Below are 20,582 nucleotides of genomic sequence, written 5' to 3'. Positions count from 1 at the left end.
GCTCAATGACAGGATGATGCCCGCCGATGCGCTGTCTCTCCAAATATATAGATATTTCAAATAGGCACTATCCTTACAAATAAACTGCATAGTTGCAATCTAAAAACTACAAACTTGCCTAAAAAAAAACTTACTCTATAGATCAATCCGATGTGGAGTAAAAGCTTATAAATTTATTTTTTCTACTGCACTTAAGTTATACGTGACACTAAAAGTGCCCGGAAGAAAAACAAAGTCATTTTCAAAAAGTCTATTCTTGAAGCATGCAAAGACAACTTCCTGTTCATGCAGCCAATATAAAGTAAACTCTGTCTTAAATGTTTTTAAACTGCTTTTGCTTGACTTTTATTAGCCTTAAACAGTTACAGTAGTTCCTTTACTAGACAAATGGTTCACCTCAAGTTTGACATTTGTGAGAATTTGTGAGTAAATCTGAATGTGGTTGATGCTGTTTTCTCAAAGCAAAAACCTGCTGTAAAGCAGCCAATAGCTGGTTTCTGTAAAGCCATCTTCCCTCAGAAACCACACGAGACATATCTCAACACAATTAGGTTAAATCTAGAGTCGAGACAAGATGGGATTAATGTGTCTGATAAATGTTCCAGCAATATGCAGCTTCTGTACCTGTAAACACTCATTGTTGCATGTGAACTCTAAAATGCATCCATGCAAACACTGCATAATAAAGATTATATATGAACCACAAAGAAAAGCATGACAAAGAAAATAACCAAAAATTAACTGGCTGCAAGAATTATTGATTGTATTTTATTTAGTTTGACAAAACAAATATGCATTGTAACCATGATCTACTGAATATGCAAAAACAAGCATGAATGCAAGCATTGTTGCTTTGCATGAAATAAGCATTTCAACTGATGCGAGCGATTAAACTTTTTTTGTGAGAGTATGAACATTAATTTTAACATGTTTGAGGTTTCAAAAAGTCTCTTAGAGGGTTTTATATCAAAGATCAAGACCAATTTCTTTGTTAATGTTTGTGCAATACATGTCTCAGCCATTTATGTATTTAGTAAATTAGATGTAATTTATTATTATAACTAAACATACTTAAGTTTTCAGCGTTTTGAGGGATATTTAGTATATTCAGACCAACAGTACCTCTGATTAGCTATTTCAGACATTAATGTATGCCAAACTATGCAAATTATGTATCTAGTTTGATTTTACTTTTAAATGTAGATACACATGTAGATATGTAGATGTAGATACAAACACCTCTATTACGAAAAAATCTAGTGAATAATTACAATGTGTGTGTGTGTGTGTGTGTGTGCGAATGTATACTGTATACCTGGTTGTTACAAAACCATGTACTGTACACATCTTATAAGATTGAATCATTCACTGATTCATTCAAGTCAGCTGATACAATCAGGTACTTAGTCACTTTTTTAAATTACTCAAATGAATGAATCACTAACAGATTCCTTCAGCTTGGAAAATAGCAACAGTTATCATGTGTTTGAAACTATTTTTAAAACAGCAGTAAAACAGTGCTAAAACATCAACACTGTCAAATTTCGGTCTAAAAATGTAATTTGCTTATTTTTGTAATTTAACTTTATTTTTAAAGTTTTTTTCCCGTTTTATTTGCCAACTGTTGGGTTTGTTCGCATTTGACAACAATTTTGTATTTTTTTTAAAATAGTGTAATGAATTTATAGACATATGGGTTAAAATAAACAAAATATTGTCAAGTAATAATAACAATAACAACAATAATAACAGCACTATATTAATAATAAAAGCCCCATCATTATTTTGATGCTTCATAACTGCAGTTTTACTGTACTGGTGTTTAATCATGAAACACTAATATGCTCAATAAAACTGCATTTGAGGAATTCCATGCAAATGTCAACCTTGCCATGAAAAAAATGACATTTTCAGCAAAATACGGAAACCGTTTCTAGGTGTTTTGTGTAAGCAAATATTTTACAGTACTTTAGAAATACTCAGAAATGTTTTCAAACTATTATATAAGTCACACAAGTGGGAATTTCACATCTGTCACATCCAAAACGAAGAGATGTCACATCCATAACGACACTTCTTCCACATTAATGCAAAAATAATAAATAAAATAAAATCAATTATTTTTGTTTAATAGAGAGCCAACTCTTATCTTTTAATTAGTTGTATTTTTTGGGGTTGGGCAGTTTAATTCACAGAATTCTACAAAGTATGTTTTTACAGTAAATTTTTATACTTTTTGGTCACAACCAAAACGCATATTTATTTCCCTCATTTAAAGTACAAAACTTGTTTACAGATTGATATTTTTCTGATCCCTTAACTCTGTGGTCAGTTTTTCTGGAAAATATAAACAGATGTTTCAATATAATGTTAGCATAAATTTTCTCTGTGAATTTATGTTTTGAGTTTTTACTGCAAATGTCACATCCATAAAGTCATTTATTTTATCAGATCGGTCAAACAGCTAATTTGTGAAATACTACAAGTTTTATTAAGTAATATATGTGTAACTTATATTTAACCATTACAACTGCCTTCAGTGTGACATGATCCTTTAAACATCATTTCAATGTAAAATCTGGTTCAAAGAAAATTTAATTGTAACAATACTGAAAACAGTAGTGTGTCTTAATATTTATGTAAAAACTGCTGACTGATTTGATCATAGAGCTGGGCGATATGGCAAAAAAAATTATCACGATAATTTTTTCATATTAGTCGATAACGATATTTATCACGATAAATGCTAAATCTTTATATCTATCAATTTTCAGCATGCTAATGGCTGTGCAGCTGATTTAACACATTTAGTGAAATGTTTTAGCTGTCTGACAATATAAATAATTAAATAATAAACAAAAGAACAATCTTAATTCAGCATTTACTGTTCAAGTTTTCAACAACCAAAGACATTACCTACAAGTTATTGGATATTATTGTAACATCAGAAAAAAAAAACCCTGGTTTGGAACAATGTGAGTTAAAGGTCACATCGTTTTCAGTTTTGGATGAACTCTCCTTTTAATGGTGAGTATGGTGAATTTAGGGTGAAATATACTTTAATGCATTTATCTATTGATTGTTGATAACGTTTTTATCGATAGACTTTATCGATGACTGATTAAGCATGGACATGCAAAGGTTTAGTTATGCTTTGCGCTGTGAGACGCGTCCACGCATTACATTAAGTGTGTGCACCTATGCTGTTACCCTCTTGACATCCCATATTGCGGGATGCATAAACCCTTCTTATGCGCATATCTCCAATTTATCCGCGCGTGTTTTAACTAAATTTGTCTGACAGACTAGCACGAATAGGTCTATGCAGACTCTCAATTTTCAAATCGCACATCACAACGAAAACTTGCAGGGAGCCAGCCGGGAAGCCTCTCCATTTACACAGCAAGCTTCTGAGCTCCATCCAAGTTTATTCTTCCGAGGTAACCCAAGAAATCTACCAGTGCTGTGAAAAGACTGTCCAGTTCATGCTGCTCAGACCGTGTTTAGTTAATGAATTAAAATGAAACCGTGAAAATAGTTTGATGGACTGTTTTGGCGCTAAAGCATATAGCGGGCTTGTGTTAAAGCGCTTCACCTCAGATGTTATTCGTTCCTCTTGTTTATGCTGTAGATAACTGACCAACAAAATATACATCAAAATTAAGTTACACATTATACCAAACTAAATTCGTCACAAAAAGATACATTTTCAAGGAAATATGTTTATATTTATTTAGTTTGTGCCCGCCTTAAACAACTGCGGGTGGATGATGCTTCGCTCCGTGGAAAAAAAGGGATTTAATTAATGATCCACTGCTGTTGTAAACGTCTGTCATATATTTGCTGCATTTTAATATGTCATTAATAAAGATTATGTTTTGAGCATCTGATATCTCCTCTGTGATTATGTCCTTTAAATAAAGGCTGGTTCTTTTACTGTCAATGAGGGACAATAGTGGTATTACAGATTTCAAAACAAATATATTAATATTAAAAAAGGAAACATAAGCTTGACATCAAAATATCCTATTATTGTCGTAACAAATAAATGATACAGCCTGTAGTTTACAGCAAGCATCAAGTGTTCATTGAGATGTGATTGAGATTGTGTTGTCTGTCATATCTTTCGTCTCTCTTTTCGGGTTTTTTTTTTCTCGTAAGGCACGGCTTTCAAAAATGATGACATGAGACTCTGCTGGGTAGCTGCGCTGGTTTACTAACACTTGTTTAGGTCTGTAATTTCTTAGCATCTTCATAAGAGTGGTCTTGTTTTAAATGATGAAACAGGTCGTGGTGTTGCCTGCTTTGTGCTCACGATTCGTCTGCTCAGTTTGGGTTGCACGTTGCTCTGTTTTGTTTCAGATAGCAAAAAACTAAGTAGCTCATGAAGTCTAGTGAAGTTTCTTGTCAACAATATCTGTGACTCTGACCTTTTTTTACCTTATTTCTTTCTTACTCATTTAAGTGCAACTAACACTGTATGGTTGTAAACTCGTACAGCGTGCGGCATCCGGAAGGGCAGGCTGCAAAATGCTTGCACAACGTTACGCATAGTGCATAAATATTATCGAACAATTATCGAACTGTCTTTATCGTTTTATCGAAAAATTTTATATTGTGATAATTATCGATATCGAATTGTCGCCCAGCCCTATTTGATCATTTTAATTCATGCTTGCCTATAAAATTTTAATTTATTTAAAGAAATGGTAGCAGTAGTGTAAAAGCATATAGATCCATATAATACAGTTCAATGCTATTAGACACAGCTTATTTATTAAAATATTCACATTAGGTTTATGCAAAACTTTAAAGCTTACTGTCAATTTAGTTGTATTTTAACTGATCACACAAACCTTGGTTAATATTTAAATAAAGAAATAGTTACACAAGTGAAGAGCGGTTTGTGAAGAGCCCATAAGGCCTCAATATAGCAGCCTATAAACTGTAAAGTCATTCTAATAAAACAAAACAGTAAGTGGTTTAGATCACAATGACAACCTAAACATCAAAACTAAAAATAAGGTCTCAAAAGCCCCTTGTACGGAAATGTATGGGTCCATTCTTGTCTACAGACCACCAACAAAAAGATGAGCATGAGATAGTAGAGGCTGTTTCTTATTTGAGTTTGGCACCTTATCAGATGGAAGAGGAAACTTTCTGAGGTCAGTTTTGAACATGACAATGTGGTGGAACAAAAAGCAGCAGCTGAAAGAAGAATCAGTTTAAAAAAAAAAAAACACTTTCAAACTCACTAAAATATAAATAATATATGGTAAATACTAGGGCTGCGCGATGTGGCAAAAAAAAAAAAAAAAATCTAGGTTTTTTTATAAAGTTTGACCGATTCACGATTTCGATTTTTTTAGTGTGTTACTAGTCTTCTCAAAACATTACAACAACATGACTGAAGTAACATTCTCAACTTGAAAAACCATCTGGTTAAGGAACATTGTATTTTTAATGGCCATGTCGTACAAAAATCGGTTAAGGTGTAAATAAATGTAAAACAAATTCACGAGTGAAATAGTGTTGCTGAAGATTTGAATAAGAAATATTTGTGTAAATATTGCACTTGAAGGAATACAGAGTATTTTTGCAAGTTTTGCCTAGGAAAGATTGGCTGTCAGCTCGGCTTTGACTTTGTCTTCTGATTGAATGACAGGTTGTAATGATGCTGCCTTTTTCTTAAAAAAATACAGTGGAAGAAAAGGACTGAACCTGGAAACTGTAAAGCCTAATTTAACCCAATGTGTGAAGTTGTGGACGTATAGCAGGAGCAAATACAAGCACCAGATGTGTGTCTAATATAAAATAATATATTTAATCTATTTTTCTTTTTTCCCCCTTTTAAATACCGATCATTTGATGCGCTTTGCTCTATCTGTATTATGCTGCCTGATCTGTCTGGTTTTCAACTAGGTCCGCTAAGTGACGTCATGGGGGCGGGTACTTTCATTTTCACTGCTACAGTTCCTCACCTCTGCTCGTGTTCAAACCAAAAGATCGGCGCGGTTTTTCACATGGCAGGCTTTTGCGTCCTTCAAACATGTTGAGATCGAGTTTATCGACTTGATGAGGGAATATGTCTTGACAATCCACACAGACGTGATTCAGACTAATGCAACAAGTAAAATCCTACATGACTTCACGCTTTAACAGGCAGTAAAGCAGGTCGCACATCAAAAGCGCCGCAACACGGCGCGCACATGACAGTTTAAACTATCATACACCAGTTGTGCACATTCGCATGATATTTAACATGAAACTAATCAGATGGCGCTCTGTGGTGCGACTGAAATATTACCTGCGTCCTGAATCGGGGTGCTGCGCATCGCGTCGCCGAGAGGCGCTTCTGGTGTGCTTCCTGCTTCATACAGAGTGAACCAAAGCGCATTGGTGCCATTATAATGTATTAATTTTTTATTTTTTTTTAAATCGCGATTTCTCGATTTGATTCAAAATTAAATAGTCTGAAAACGTAAATTCGAATTAATCGAAAAAAAAAATAAAAAAATCGCCCAGCCCTAGTAAATACATTATTTTCACATTGTACTCATTTAATAACTGAATTCTGAACTCATTTCTTTTGTCTTTGCCATGATGACAGTGCTGTAATAATATTTTACTAGTTATTTTGCAAGGTAATAGCATTCAGCTTTAACTCAGTATAATTTAAAAGATTATCAAGGTTGCGAGTTTATTTAGGCTAGTCATTGGACAACAGTGGTTTGTTTTGTAGACAATCAAAACAACAGTATTTCTTAAGGAGAATACTAATACTAACTTAAATAGTATTTTAGAAAAATTCTGAACTGCTTTTATTCAGGACAATTCTTATTTACTTTCTAAATAAGAAAAACATCTAATAAAAATACTGTAAAAATGTCCTGTAAAAGTGTAAAACATATATTGGCAAAAATTTTAAACAGAATTAAAAGTTTACAGTAAGCAAATAATTTTTCCTTGCAATGTAATTGAATAAACAGGGTTTCATCAAGTCAAATTTAAGACTTTTCATTATGAAGAATTTTTCAAGATTTTTGCATTTTGAATGAAATTTCAAACTTGCACAAGGCTAAATGTTAAGAATTTTTTACAATGGCCCAGTTAAAACATTAAGGCCAATCCCAATTCTACCCCAAAGCCCTTCCCTTTACCCCTACCCCCCATTTTACACATTCACATGCAGGGGTAGGGGTGTCTCAATTCTTTTTAGCTTGAAGGCGTAGGGCTAAGGGAAAGGGCTAGATATCCCTTGAAACAGAGATTTTTCAGGACCACACTCGAAACCAAGGGGTAGGAAAATTTCCCAGAATACACCATCTACAGTGGCACGGAAGTAAGGAGATCCAAAAAATCCCCTGTCAGAAAAGTCTAGCGCCTGGGAATGAGCTTTTTACATTGTCTGGTATAATGTCAATGTTATTTTCGTGTCTTTGCATAGAGGAATATGGCCACGGTGTAAATTCACAGTACATAGTTATGATCTTATTGTCACATTATAGAATTTTAATAAAATGATATCGTTGCCTTCAGTGATTCCCTGAATATAAATACCAATGAAATAATGCAACTGGATATCTAAAACAGTCGCGATCATCGATCTCATATGAAGCAAGAGATCACGATGGCATATGATGATTTGTGCAGGTGTAGTAGTGGTGTCCCATTTCTTAGGGGTAAATTTCGAAGGGGAAGGAAAAGGTGTACAAAATAGAATTGGGATTGGGCCAAAAAAAAACAATAAAATGAAATGTTATTGTAAGGAAGATAATTAAACCATATTGGTAAATGGAGTTAATAAATAATCTTTTGTTGAAACTTTTAAGATGTTAGTTCGTGATTGGACGGCTGTTGGCCCAGTTCAGCACATGGACATGGACAAGGAACCTGCAGATACCCTGAATAAATAACATAACCAAAATATTTTATTTTATATAATCTGGCTAAAGAATGCCAATAATGAAAGTGAAAAATCATAAAACAATAGCCTAATCTGAAAACATTTCCACAGTACTTTTTAAATATTATCTAACGTAATTCTTAATTGACAAAAGGTCTACACTCTTAAAAAGCAAATCAAACTGAAGAAAAACAGACGTCAGAACTCTGAATTCATCCGCATTCTTCCATACAGCGAGCAGAACAGAGGGGTGAGGTGATGTTACGCAACTACTTCACTTTAGAAAAACTCGTGCAAATGCTTGCAGAAACACACCGCTATCAGAATGTTTGGAAAAGCAGTGACAGCAAGGATAGTGAGGTCATAAAGGAAGCTCAAAGATAAAGTAAGCTTATTAACTTCTGAGTCACATCAAAATCTACACATTTTTTACTCCATCCGCAGTTCTTATTCTGCCTTGGAACGTGTGAACGGGTTCTCTGTTAGCTGTCATGACCCTGGGATGAAAACATTGGGCTCCGCAGGGAGGCTAATCCTAAAGCTGAGCCGCAGCATACCAGCTGTCTTCTCCCAGCAGACATCTGAGCCAGAAGAACGTCAGCACTGCTTCTCCTCCACCCATGTTCACTATACATCATTCACATGACAACTTCTGCGTAATTGCTGCCTTTCACAGGAATAAACAGCCACATATGCCAGAAAACTCATATTACAGAAAACTTGCTGGTGTTTATCTGCTAACACTTAAACTTTAACACTTCTAACTGTTTTTGTAACACGATTAGATCCACTCCACAGATTTCCACAAAAAGCAGTGAAGAAAATGAAGAAAATATCTGCATGTGTGTTTGGGTGGAAATAAGTAATCTGCTTAAAAACAAGGAATGATTAAGCCGATAATTAAACAGGGCCATAAAACCATTAAACAGATGTATATTGTCTTTTAAAAATACAGGGAGGAAGTGGAATTTCTGAGAAAATCTTGGCTCATTAACAATTTATAAGTGACTGTGGCCTCCTAAGTTTTTTACTGAGCTAAAGTCCAATAATTCCTCATATGAACAATAAGACCTGTGAAGATGTGGATCTGAGAGTCAGCAAGAGGCTGTGAAATTATGCAACCCCTGGGTACATTCATTCAGTATAAACCACAAACATTAAAGAAGAACTTTTTTTTTTTTAAAGATCAGTTTTTTTTTATTTGTAATGAATTAAAGAAGTTTATTTTAAAAAGGTCAAAGTTTAAACATCCCAAGCTCACTGGAAGTCTTAGAGCTGTCACTATATCTAATTCTTGACGGGTGATATATTGCACCGAAATTAATTGGGATAAACAATATTATTGCCACTTTAAAATATTTATAATAATAATACATTTTACAACATAATAGTGTAATAATTCAGGTAAACTTGTTCAAAGAATATTCTATTTTTAAGATTATTCAGACATTAGAAATTGGAACATATAAATATAAATATCTTAAAGCAAATAAATAATAGACAAAACAATGTGTAAAAACAAAAATAACATTAAGTCAAATGGACTGTAGATGTTTTATTTTATGTCTTTAAAGTGCTTTTAATACATTTATTCTATTCAAAACAACATTTACATACTTAAATTTAGCTTTGAAAACATCAGATGATGAAGTTGCATTCGTATGACTTTTTGTTGTGTAACCAAATCCTGATCCTTTGCATTTTACACGTTTTTAATTATGTTTGATGTGCAAAAATGTTCGCTAAGAATGTTTCTTAAAACAAAAGCATATAAACATGTAAAACTGTGAAACAGAATATAGTGTCTAGGTTTAATAGATGTAAAATAAAATAATTAAATGTTCTATAATTTTATTAGTTGATGCATATAGTCGTTTATAAATGGAATTTTTTATATTTTTCTAGCATGTTATAAAATAATTTACATTTAAATTATTTTTAAATTTAACATAAAAATTTAACATTAGACTACATTAAATTACATTATAATAAACATTTAGTAATGTGCCACCTTTATCCACTTTAGATCACATCGACAAACATCTTAATAACAGTGTGAACAGGTCTAAATTACTTTCTTTTTTACTACATTGGAAATGAAACTAGGAATCAGTAAGAAACTAAAATGGTAAGCAGAATTGAAATTGATAAAATTCTAATAATACCAAACCCTACTTATAACATACATATTCTGCATGAGTATATTCTACATCCCTAATTCTACCCGATACATAAACCCAAGCAATACCTTAATAACTATTAATAAGCAGCAAATAAGGAGTAATAAGCTGCAAATAAGCAGCAAATAAGAAGAACATCTGCTGCGTAAAAACTTGCTAGATAAGTTGGGGGTTCATTTCAGCTCTAGCGACCCCAGATCAATAAAGGGACTAAGCCGACAAGAAAATTAATAATATAATATAATATAATATAATATAATATAATATAATATAATATAATATAATATAATATAATATAATTAATGACAGACACAGCATTAACCATTTTAAGTGAATTCATTATTAATATTGTTTTTATGTTTTATGTTAGTGTCTAGACATTCAACCTACAGCAAGAAGCAGCGGATATCAGTTTGCAGGAGTCATCATGAAACACCTGAATCTGTGTGATCTGACTCACACTGTAATTGGTACTGCTGGGAAACAGGGACTTGAGAGCCCAAATTAAATCATGTAAGTAACCCTCAAAAACTCACGTTCTAGCCATTTACAATGGAGTAAGCAAACAATTCACAAGTCAAATGACTGATCCTGAATCAGCGAAACTGATGAATCTGCATGTCTTAGCACCTGTGACTCTCCACTCTCCAGATAAACAAAGAAAAGCTTTTTTTTTTTGTTTACAGATTCTTATGACTCCAACAGAAAAGTCATTTGCCAGGTCAGTCTGACCCTGGCCTGCTTTGCCTCTTGGACTAGACTCCTCTCATCAAATGTCCACGGTTCAGAGAACAAAGGCCTCCATTCATTAAAAAAAAAAGAAACAAAATAACAATTTTCAATTACATCAGCGGATTTATCTGTTTACTTGTTTTGCAAAAGTAGGCTGTTTTAACTTCCTTTTCTGTGACCCAAATGTATTACCCTAAAACCAGCGTATTTGTATTTAATGCATGTTATAACTTATGAGTTTTATTTGATATTTTATTATTTGATATTTAAATAATTCATTAATGGATATTTATTATTTGATAAACACAAGACATGTTTGCCATAAAAAAATTTATAAAAAAAAAAAAAAAAAACTTACTAAATCAATAGAGTAAACATTTAAATAGTAATAAAACTTGAAGCATCATAGTATTAAAAAGGATTGCCTGGGATTTTACAGTAATAATAAAGCATACCAAAGGTACACATTTCAAACAAATACTGCTCTAATAAAGTTTCTAGACACCTGACAATAATCATCATGAAAAAAAAAAAGATGTGTTAACGTTTTTTTCTTAATTGTTTACATTTTCATTTCAAGTTTTGTTGAATTGTAATTGTATTTTACATTTCAGCAGTGTTTTTACATCAGAAAAACGCTGAGCATTAACAAACTTTAGAAAATTCAGTACATACATATTTAATATTTATATAAGCACTTCAGCAATAATGTATGATAATCAGTCATGAATAAATAACTTTTAAAGTATATTTAAAGCACAATGTATGACAATGCATACTACTAGTATTATGTAAAACATTAAGATCAATGAGATCTTTATATGTATGCTCCAAGATCCTAGAATTTAAGAACCTGAGAGAAGAACTCTGTTCAACTTAGTGAGAGGCCATTGCGGAACTGAAACCTAATCTAGAAGTAATATTTAAAGAGGCCATAACAGGACATCTGCATCAAAGCTCTCATTGAGCGCAGACGACTCCTCTTAAGAGGATCCAGACAGATGCTTTGTTCCTTTTACATCCAATGCTTTCTAATCAGGACGATGAATTTGATCTACGTCAACGAGTTGTAACGAACTTCCTTATGTTTTCTCGTTGTTTTATTTTCTTATTAGTGAAAAACTAGTCCACCATCCAATGCAATGCTTTTTAATACACTAGCTCTGTTTGCATATAAAGAGAAATCTGTGAACCCTCAAAACATAGTGATGAACAATCTCTTTAAGTATGGATGCACCGATCGATCGGCCGAACATCGGTATTGGCCAATTATCACATTTCACAACTTGATTGGCACTCGTTGATCTGGCCGATCTCATGAACCGATTCCAAGTGTTTGTTTACAAGTTCACAAGCAGAGCAAGATGTATCCGGGTTATGCATCAACAGTGCTACAACACATGAGCAATGTTTCCATATTTCATTATTAGTCATTTTTCTTGCCATTTTTTTCTGTTTTATCTATTTTCTTTTTGTAAAGCTGCTTCTGACCATTACATGTATGCAACATTCTTAATTTATTATCTTTGGTAAGGTGAGATCTCATACTTAAAGGGTAATTATGCTTATGCAATGGCAAGTTATATAAAGCTTTAAGAATCAGAATCGGTACACTGTAAAAAGTGCTACACTCACAAAGTTGGTTCTATCTACTTTAAATAATTGCAATCTAGTTAATTTTATTTGTTTTATACCAAAAAAATTAAATTTGCTTCCTCTTTACTTAAAATATATCAGTTTTTATATAACTGTATATTTTGAATAAAACTAATGCAATTTATTTGAGTAGATTTTTTTACGTGGTTATTGTGTAGAATAAATGTTATAAAAGTGAGTTGACACAGACAATTTATTAGAGCAGCTGTCGATGTGGGCAGGTGTTCATAAAACGTGATTTTAATAGTTTGGCGTGACTCCTTTTTCATTGCCCGGGATTTAGCAGGCAGACGCAGCTTCTGCAATGGTCGACATTAACTGCTCCCAGCAGCGGATCTGATTAACACGGTAAGTTGCAAATTTAGCCGAATGATAATTGTAAAGTCATGCAAAACTGCTGTCTTCGCTAGGCAGGTGAGGTTTTAGCTTTGTAAATTGTACTGTAGCCTCAGGTATGTTAACAGACTGCTCTCACATGGAAAGCTAAGTTGGCTAACGCTAACCAACGCTAGTTTATGCTAACGATTAAAAGTGATATTATTGAATAAAAATAGTGAAAGTAGTTTTAAAACACTTAGTAGGTATAACTAACGTTGCAGAACCGATTAACAAGGTCACTGGTGGGCGGTCGGGGTGTGGGGGTTCAGTTTGCTAGCGCTAACTTAGCTAAAGTTAGCTCACCTAAGTTATAGCAGCACATTAAGGATGGATATTAAATGCAGAAACGTATGCAACAGTTAAGTAGTTTGTGTTTAACGTAAGAGAAAGTATAACTTAAAGTTTGTGTTTTAGAGATTTAGTCCATAAGTTTTTTAATGCTGCATAGTGAATAAATTACAGATTTACAATTTATTTTAACTTAAATTACATTTACTACTGATGTTTACAGAACCATTTAAATTGTATGCACCTCATTCTAAAATGCATGTTCTTGGTCTTTAGATACCAAAGTGATTTTGTTACCTGTGGATCTTCAAACTTCACATCCAGGTAAGAAAAACATTAGATACAACTACAGCTGTAATTATTTGCAGGCAAGTAAAACATTGGTAAAATTGCAAACAATAGTGGGCTCCATAGAATTAACTTACATTTGATATCTGAAGATTTTTTTATGTGTGCAACAGTAAAAACAGTATAAAAATATCCTAATGCAGTTTCTTATTATCTGTCAGTCTTTCAATAAAGCTAACTGATAACACTGAATCACTGAACTGTCATTTGCCAGTCACATTAAATTTATAGAAAAAGTCAATTAAATGTAGCTTTAGCAAAAATTTAATGTAAACCTTAATGTAATGTGTAAAATGGCAATGTATTTATTTATTTATTTAATAAAATTTGTATTATGACGTGCAAAGTTTGGTGCAAAATGAAGATGACATTTAAATTATAGAACTTGTATTCTATAATTTTCATATAGCCATTTTCAAACAGTTTTAATATCTAAATTAAATACACATTCTTATGCTTTATAAGTTGCCAAAATAAACAAAAAATGTAATACCTAAATTTTAACAATTCTTTGATTGACAGGAAAACACAATGACATGCACTGTTACACTGAGTAAAATCACAGTTTTCTTTAAAATTTGATAACTAAAAACACCTGGAATAATGTAATTACACAACCTCTATAACCTTTTTTTATTTTTTAAATAGAAGTTAGGTAATTTTAACTAAGGTAATTTTTAACTGATAAACTAAGGTGTTTCATCCATGCATCATTCTCACTGGACTTTTGTAACTTCACTTGTAGTTATTTCCTATTCAGTATTTAGCTATTTAATGTTGTTTGGTAGCAACCACCTGAACTCCTGTTTCTTTTTGTCTCTACCAATAGAGTTGTGAGGAATCAGAGGTGCATGCGGCTGCCCACGGGAAAAATTTGCCATCAGCCCAACACAGTTTGGATTATCATAGGACTGTCAGAGGTTTGCCAAACCTGTCAAATGCATGATGGCTCCTGTTTGGACTTACCGATGTCCTCGACTTCAAGTATCCATCAAAACTGTATACATTTGAGATATATTAGAGACTCTTTGTGGGACTGGACATTATGCATCCTAAATCTTTATCAAAATATGCAAATCTCCTCACTGAGTTGCCTTGGATGATTTCTCAATAAGATCTGGTATTATTAATGTTTTTATTTATGTATTGTGTATGTGTAGCCACATTAATGGCCTATTTTGTAGTCACTATTAAAAGGAACATCGATTGATATTGAATACATGTTATGGTCTTTAATCCATCTTCCCATTCTTATTTAATTGTTATTGACAGGAAAGTCTGTTTATCTGTTTTTACTAGTGTATATTGTGCTTACAATATAGAAACGAAGATTTATTTTCTGAGGTTACAGCCAGAAGTCAATTAAATTAGTTTTAAATGACATATGCATGGTTAATTTTATTTAGATCATTAAGTTCATAATACTTAATTAAAATGAGTACAGTCAACATATAGCAATGTATAAGTAAGTTAAGTTTAACAAAAAAAGTAAGTTTATCTGATTTGAGTAATTTTAGAAATATTAGTTGGCTCAACTTAATTTTATTGCATTTGTTTTAAGCAATGTTTTAGTGTTTAAAATACTTAAAAAAGGCTGGAAGTTGAATCAACCTAAAACGTCCGATGCAACCACTTGCCTCACTTTTTATAAGTTAGATCTAAGTAACATTTTTTACAGTGTAAATGATATCGGCAGATCACCATGACAAGGAATCGGTACTCAGTATCGGCTGCAAAAATCCTGATAGGAACTTCCCTATCTTTAAGTGTTTTTTTTGTCTGCTAAATTTCATCATAGGTCTGTAAAACAATGAATTTTTAGATATTAACCAATTGGATAATAACTTATCACTCTACAAACTAATCAATAACTAACTAAGTGCAAAATGATTATTATCTTTCCAATTGTCATATTGTTTAAAGAAGCTTTGCTTGTTCTGCAAACACATTAAATTGTGTATTGCACATATGCGAAAAGCAAAACTCCTAGTCATGTTCGCACAGGTCTTAATCACAGTTAAGCATCTCATCTAATCTAAGTCTTTTAATAAGTATGTGTGCCAGTCACTGCAGTGCGCAGCTAAACCAAGTGAAGCGAGGTCATTACAAAACTAGGTTTCAAAACATTTTCATCTTCAGTCTTATTTAAAAAATATAAATTAAAATTAGTTGATTTTTATAAAACCTAATTAAAAGATAATCAACAACACTTGCTGACAGTGTAAAAAAAATGACCTATTTCATGGTTAAACTTTAAAGTACTAAAACATAGCATGCTAAAACTATCACAACTTGACTAACAGGTCAAAACAGGACTTAATATTTCTTGAGTGAAATTTAATAAAATTACGGCGCGTTGACTGAACCATTTAATGTTTCATGGGTGGAAATGTTAATATTAAACTAATTTAGTTTAAAGCAGAGTTGAGTGTAATGCGTTCCATAGTAACGTGTTTCTTTCTTCTAATTACATTTTTGGGAAATGTAATAATGTAACGAATTACATTTTAAATTTGTGTAATCTGATAGATAGTTTCTAAAGTCAATGTAATTGTGTTACTTACATCGGAAATATAGTTTTTAGAAGAAAAAATTCTTATTTTAAATAATAATTTGCACTGCAACATCAGTTAACGAGAATGCACTTTTAAATTGCTGGAAAACGCAAGCTGAAATGGCTGCTGTCGAGAGTGGTTGCTTCTTCAAGTAGAAATACAGATACTACTTTGATTTCATTGAGCATAAAAGCTAAAATATTGTTGTGAAATGCAATCTATGACTACTCTCTAAAGAACTTTAGACTGCTTTAAACTCGACCGGCACTTGAACAGAAAGCATTCTAGGACAATACTCGTCACCAAGCAAGACACTGACACCCAAAAACACAGTGGCCCAACTCACCCTGAACAGACTAAATTACATTTTTGTGTAGGATTGGGGGTGAAGGTAACTTCTGAATGGGAAGAGAAGCATAGCTGCTAATGGGGCCGTTCACATATCTCGTCTTTTGCCTGCACAAGTTCGTTATTTCCAATGGAGGCGTGTGGCTTGTTATATTCGGAAAACATATTGCACATGTTTGAATTTTCTAGGTGCACCAGTTGAAAATCGCGAGTCACGCAACAAGAACTGAGCAATCAGCTTCATGCTTTGTATGGATTATACACATTTTGGAAGATTAAATACTTCAGACAAACAAAGAACACCCAAACACTGCAGTGCTTTTGCATACTGTCGATATAGGTATCCAGTTTCCTTCATGTCTTATTTTGAGCTCAAAAGAAAAAAAAGAAAAAGAAAAAAAAAAAAGAAACAAGTTTGGAACAAGTCGATGATGAGAGAATTTTACGTTTTAGGCAAACTCTGTAAGTCTTTTAAATATATCAAGCTGCTGTGATCAACCTATTGTAATGTTTCTCAGTGAATATTAAATCACTGCAAGAGCTGCAGTTTATTTTGTATATTTTATATGTTTTAAGAGTAACTTCAGATTACTGATTACTAATTACTTTGCCTTGATTACTTTTTACATGAAGTAATTAGTATTGTAATCAGATTACAATTTTCCAGTAGTAGTCAGTAATTTGTAATCTAATACTTTTTAAAAAATAACTTACCCAACACTTATTTAAAGCATCTATTATTTGTTAAAAACGTTTTAATGTACACCAGAATTAAAGCAGCACTTTCACTGTTAAATAAAACATAACTGATAATACAAATGAGTTATTAACAACAACAAAAACAAAACTGAATTCAATATTATACAAAATAATTTACTTCAGTTAGTCAAGACAACATTTCTTATTAGGCTGAAGTACTAACTATTAAAACCGAATAATAAATAAAGGTACACAAAACAAAAATCAAAATTGCTCAATAATTTAACCAAACAAAACTTTTATTAAAGTAGCATAATATTCTTTTTATTGCCATGCTTTATCTTTCACTTGGCTTTTAAAACATTCAAGCACTCTTAAAATGTTATAGAAATATAACTGAATATAAATGTACCAATATTTTTATACATAATTATTACAGAACACTCAATATATCCAACAATGATTATATTATGCTAGCTATTACAAGATATTTACAAGCACTATTATTTACAGAGCTAAAATAATGAAGTATTCAAACTATGTTTAACCCAAGTCATCCATAAGTTTTAATTGCTTTATGATGTTATGGATAATTAAATTTAAATTAACCTAATAACCACCACACACAAACGAAAACAGAACAACAGTAGATATGTTTTTTAAAAGTCACTCAAATATCTAATGGGATTTTTTTTTTTTTAATTAATTAAAAAAGAAACTTACCCATTGGAAAAGAGAGTCGGGGGAGGACATGAGAATGACACCTGACGGCAGTCAGAAGAAACACACAGGCACAAAGTGATGCCGAAATCACCATCCTGATGGAAAACCAGGAGGCCAGGAGGAAAACAGATAAGCTGATTCCAAATACTGGTCTATCTGTCTCTGTTTCCTTCTGTTGGCGTCCGTTCAGCACTGAGTCGCCCACAAAGACACCACTTCAAACAGCCAAAGGAGTCTGCCGTCATCTCATCTGCTTAGACAAAAAAAGATATTTAAGTTGTTTAGAAATCGGAAGGCGAGAACCTTTAAGTCATCACTTCCTCTCCAGTCGCTCGCCTCTTCTTCCTCTTTCAGAAGCGTGTATAAAGGACAACTGATATCAGCATGACTGTCTTGATCTATGGTTTGGGGGAGGTGAATTTCAGTTACTTTTACATTGATAATTCTGAGAAAGACACTAAATACCATTCAGATAATGAATGATCTATAAGCTTTGTGGATGAGGGATGTGGATTGAAATATGTTTTTCAAGTCAAGTCTATCTATAGTCCGCTAACCCCACTGCATGCAACTATACATTGAATTTTCACATAAAAAAACATATTTTGCCAAAAAAGCAAAAAGAAAGAAGAATATTGCTGGTCACATTTTTACACAAGACGAGTTGATGCCAAACCAGCGCTGATGTTGATAGCCTCTGCCCTGGATCTTCGTCATAAACACCTCCATTTATTAGCGAAGCTAGAGAAGGAGTCCACAAAATAAAACTTTCTGAAATGTGCTCTGCTTTGGTTAGAGCGTCTGGATTTTATCTTCATCAGAGCGCGCTCCGGCAGCGCTCGTAAACACAACAAATAAGCTATAGTTGTGAGGATGTAGTGTGTACAAACAACAAACCTGTAAATTACAGTTATTAATAGTTCTTATAAAATATCCATTTTTAAAATAGCCTACATAATCTACGAATTAAAAGAATCCAAAGAATTTCTTGATTTTTTGCATAGTGTTAACTTCGCACCAAACTGAGGCTTTCATTTTATAGCTTATAAAACATGTATGAGGCGATGCAGTGGCGCAGTAGGTGATGCTGTCAACTCACAGCAAGAAGGTTGCTGGTTCGAGATGAATGAATGAATGAAAACATGTATGCAAATTAATGCAATTTCATATGTTAAAAGCACACAAGCTCTAAGATAAAATCAGACGCTCAAGACATAATCTTTAATGACTTGTATTAAAAATATTAACAGAGGTTAGTGACACAAACAGAGCATTAATTAAATGCATATTTTTACGTAGAGCGATCAATATGAGGTAGTCTGCTATTTTCTATTTGACAGAAGGAAAAAACATGACTGGAAAAAACAGCCTATTCTTATTCCATTTGAATAGCAGTTCTTAAAAAGTATTCAGTGAAGTATTTCAGTCATTTTTTTTTCTATGCTGTTGGAAACACTGCAGGCACGTGAAGATACTCTGTTGTTAATAATATGTTCGCATGTTAAAAATAATCAGTTTTTTAAAATGCAATATTTAATGTGTCAAGTCAACAAAATAGACACAATTTTTTTTTATTAACCCTCTGGGGTCTGAGGGTGTTTTGGGGCTCTGGAAAAGTTTTCACATGCACTGACATTTGTGTTGTTTTCAGTATCTTAAAAACATAGTAATGGTTAATGTGTGATAACACTGTAAACAGCACAAGTTGGGCTACAATGATACTTAAGCAGCATGTTTGTATGCATTTGTGTTTTTAAAAAAAGAAACATTTATGCGTGGTTAGTGAAAAACTAAAATTTTGAAGTCACTGAAACAAGGCCTTGAAACACAGAGAACATTTGTGCACAAGACTTTTGAGAACTAGATCTTTTAGCCTAGTGTTTTTGCTTCAAAATGATGCGAGAATCATCTTGTTCACTTGCTCACAGAAAACAATATACTGAATTAAAATCTCCATGTCACTTTTTGAGTGAAAATGGTCTATGCAAGATGGCGTGAACTATCATTACTATGCATTGAGTCACACCTGAGAAGACAAAGACCTGCATACAGCGTGCTTACTGAGGCCCCTTTTACAGTAAAGCCTAGTTCACACTAAGGATTTTAAGCCTGATTTGAGCCCGATTTGAAAGTTAAAGAGCTCGCCGACAGATCGGGCTGTGATCGGGAAGAAATCTGCGGGTGCACGGCGCTCGCCTTTTTACATTTAGCATGCTAAATATTCCAGAGCAGTCGGCCGACTCAACCCCACGTGTGGTGCGATGTAGTGATGAGCTGCAGCCAATGAGAGCGCATATCAGCATGAGCTAAATGCCTGTGTGCTCAGGAGCTCAACAGAAACATCTGTGATTGGTCAGAATGGGCTTTAACGCACTCGCCTCATTTTGTGTTAACACAGACATGAGAGTAGGCTATATTAACAGTGGAACTAGAATTCTGTAACTATTAGAATAACCATGCTGCTCATTCTGACCGTTCTCATATAAAACGCCATATTGTCACAACATATTTACATTCAAAGGTATTATTGAGATATTAAAATCAAGCTTTGAATGTCTGGCATCATATTTAATGACATCATTACCCTAAAAATAAAATCTTTTTTTTAGTAATACAGCCTATAAATATGTAGTTAAGATACTAGAACATGCAAAGGTCCTGGCTTTCATTTTCACTTTCAAACAGGAGCTATTTCGCGGCACAGAATATGCTGTTTTGAAAGATATCTGAAGTAAATTTATGTTTTTGCCATCATAAAGTTTTGTTTAT

General features: G+C 33.0%; 1 protein-coding gene and 1 long non-coding RNA gene across 5 annotated transcripts in view; one reads left to right on the top strand and one right to left on the bottom strand.

Annotated features, from left to right (window-relative positions):
* The window catches only part of sema4ab (sema domain, immunoglobulin domain (Ig), transmembrane domain (TM) and short cytoplasmic domain, (semaphorin) 4Ab), a 70,486-nt gene that overhangs the window by 20,027 nt on the left and 29,877 nt on the right, over positions 1 to 20,582 (bottom strand). For all 4 annotated transcript variants that reach the window (XM_087295679.1, XM_087295678.1, XM_087295676.1 and 1 more), the window contains exon 2: positions 17,814 to 18,063. In XM_087295679.1, the coding sequence (XP_087151805.1) occupies positions 17,814 to 17,907 (94 nt within the window). In that variant the 5' untranslated portion in view covers positions 17,908 to 18,063. The remainder of the gene's footprint in view (positions 1 to 17,813; positions 18,064 to 20,582) is intronic.
* Positions 12,763 to 14,705, top strand: LOC137488519 (uncharacterized). The gene is made up of 3 exons (XR_015516764.2): positions 12,763 to 12,822; positions 13,417 to 13,464; positions 14,318 to 14,705. It is a non-coding gene; the product is annotated as an uncharacterized LOC137488519 (long non-coding RNA).

This window comes from Danio rerio, chromosome 19 (assembly GCF_052040795.2).
Source record: "Danio rerio strain M-AB ecotype USA chromosome 19, GRCz13ab, whole genome shotgun sequence".
NCBI lineage: Eukaryota > Metazoa > Chordata > Actinopteri > Cypriniformes > Danionidae > Danio > Danio rerio.
The sequence above is the reverse complement of the archived record's forward strand: the minus strand, read 5'-3'. Positions and strand labels throughout refer to the sequence as shown.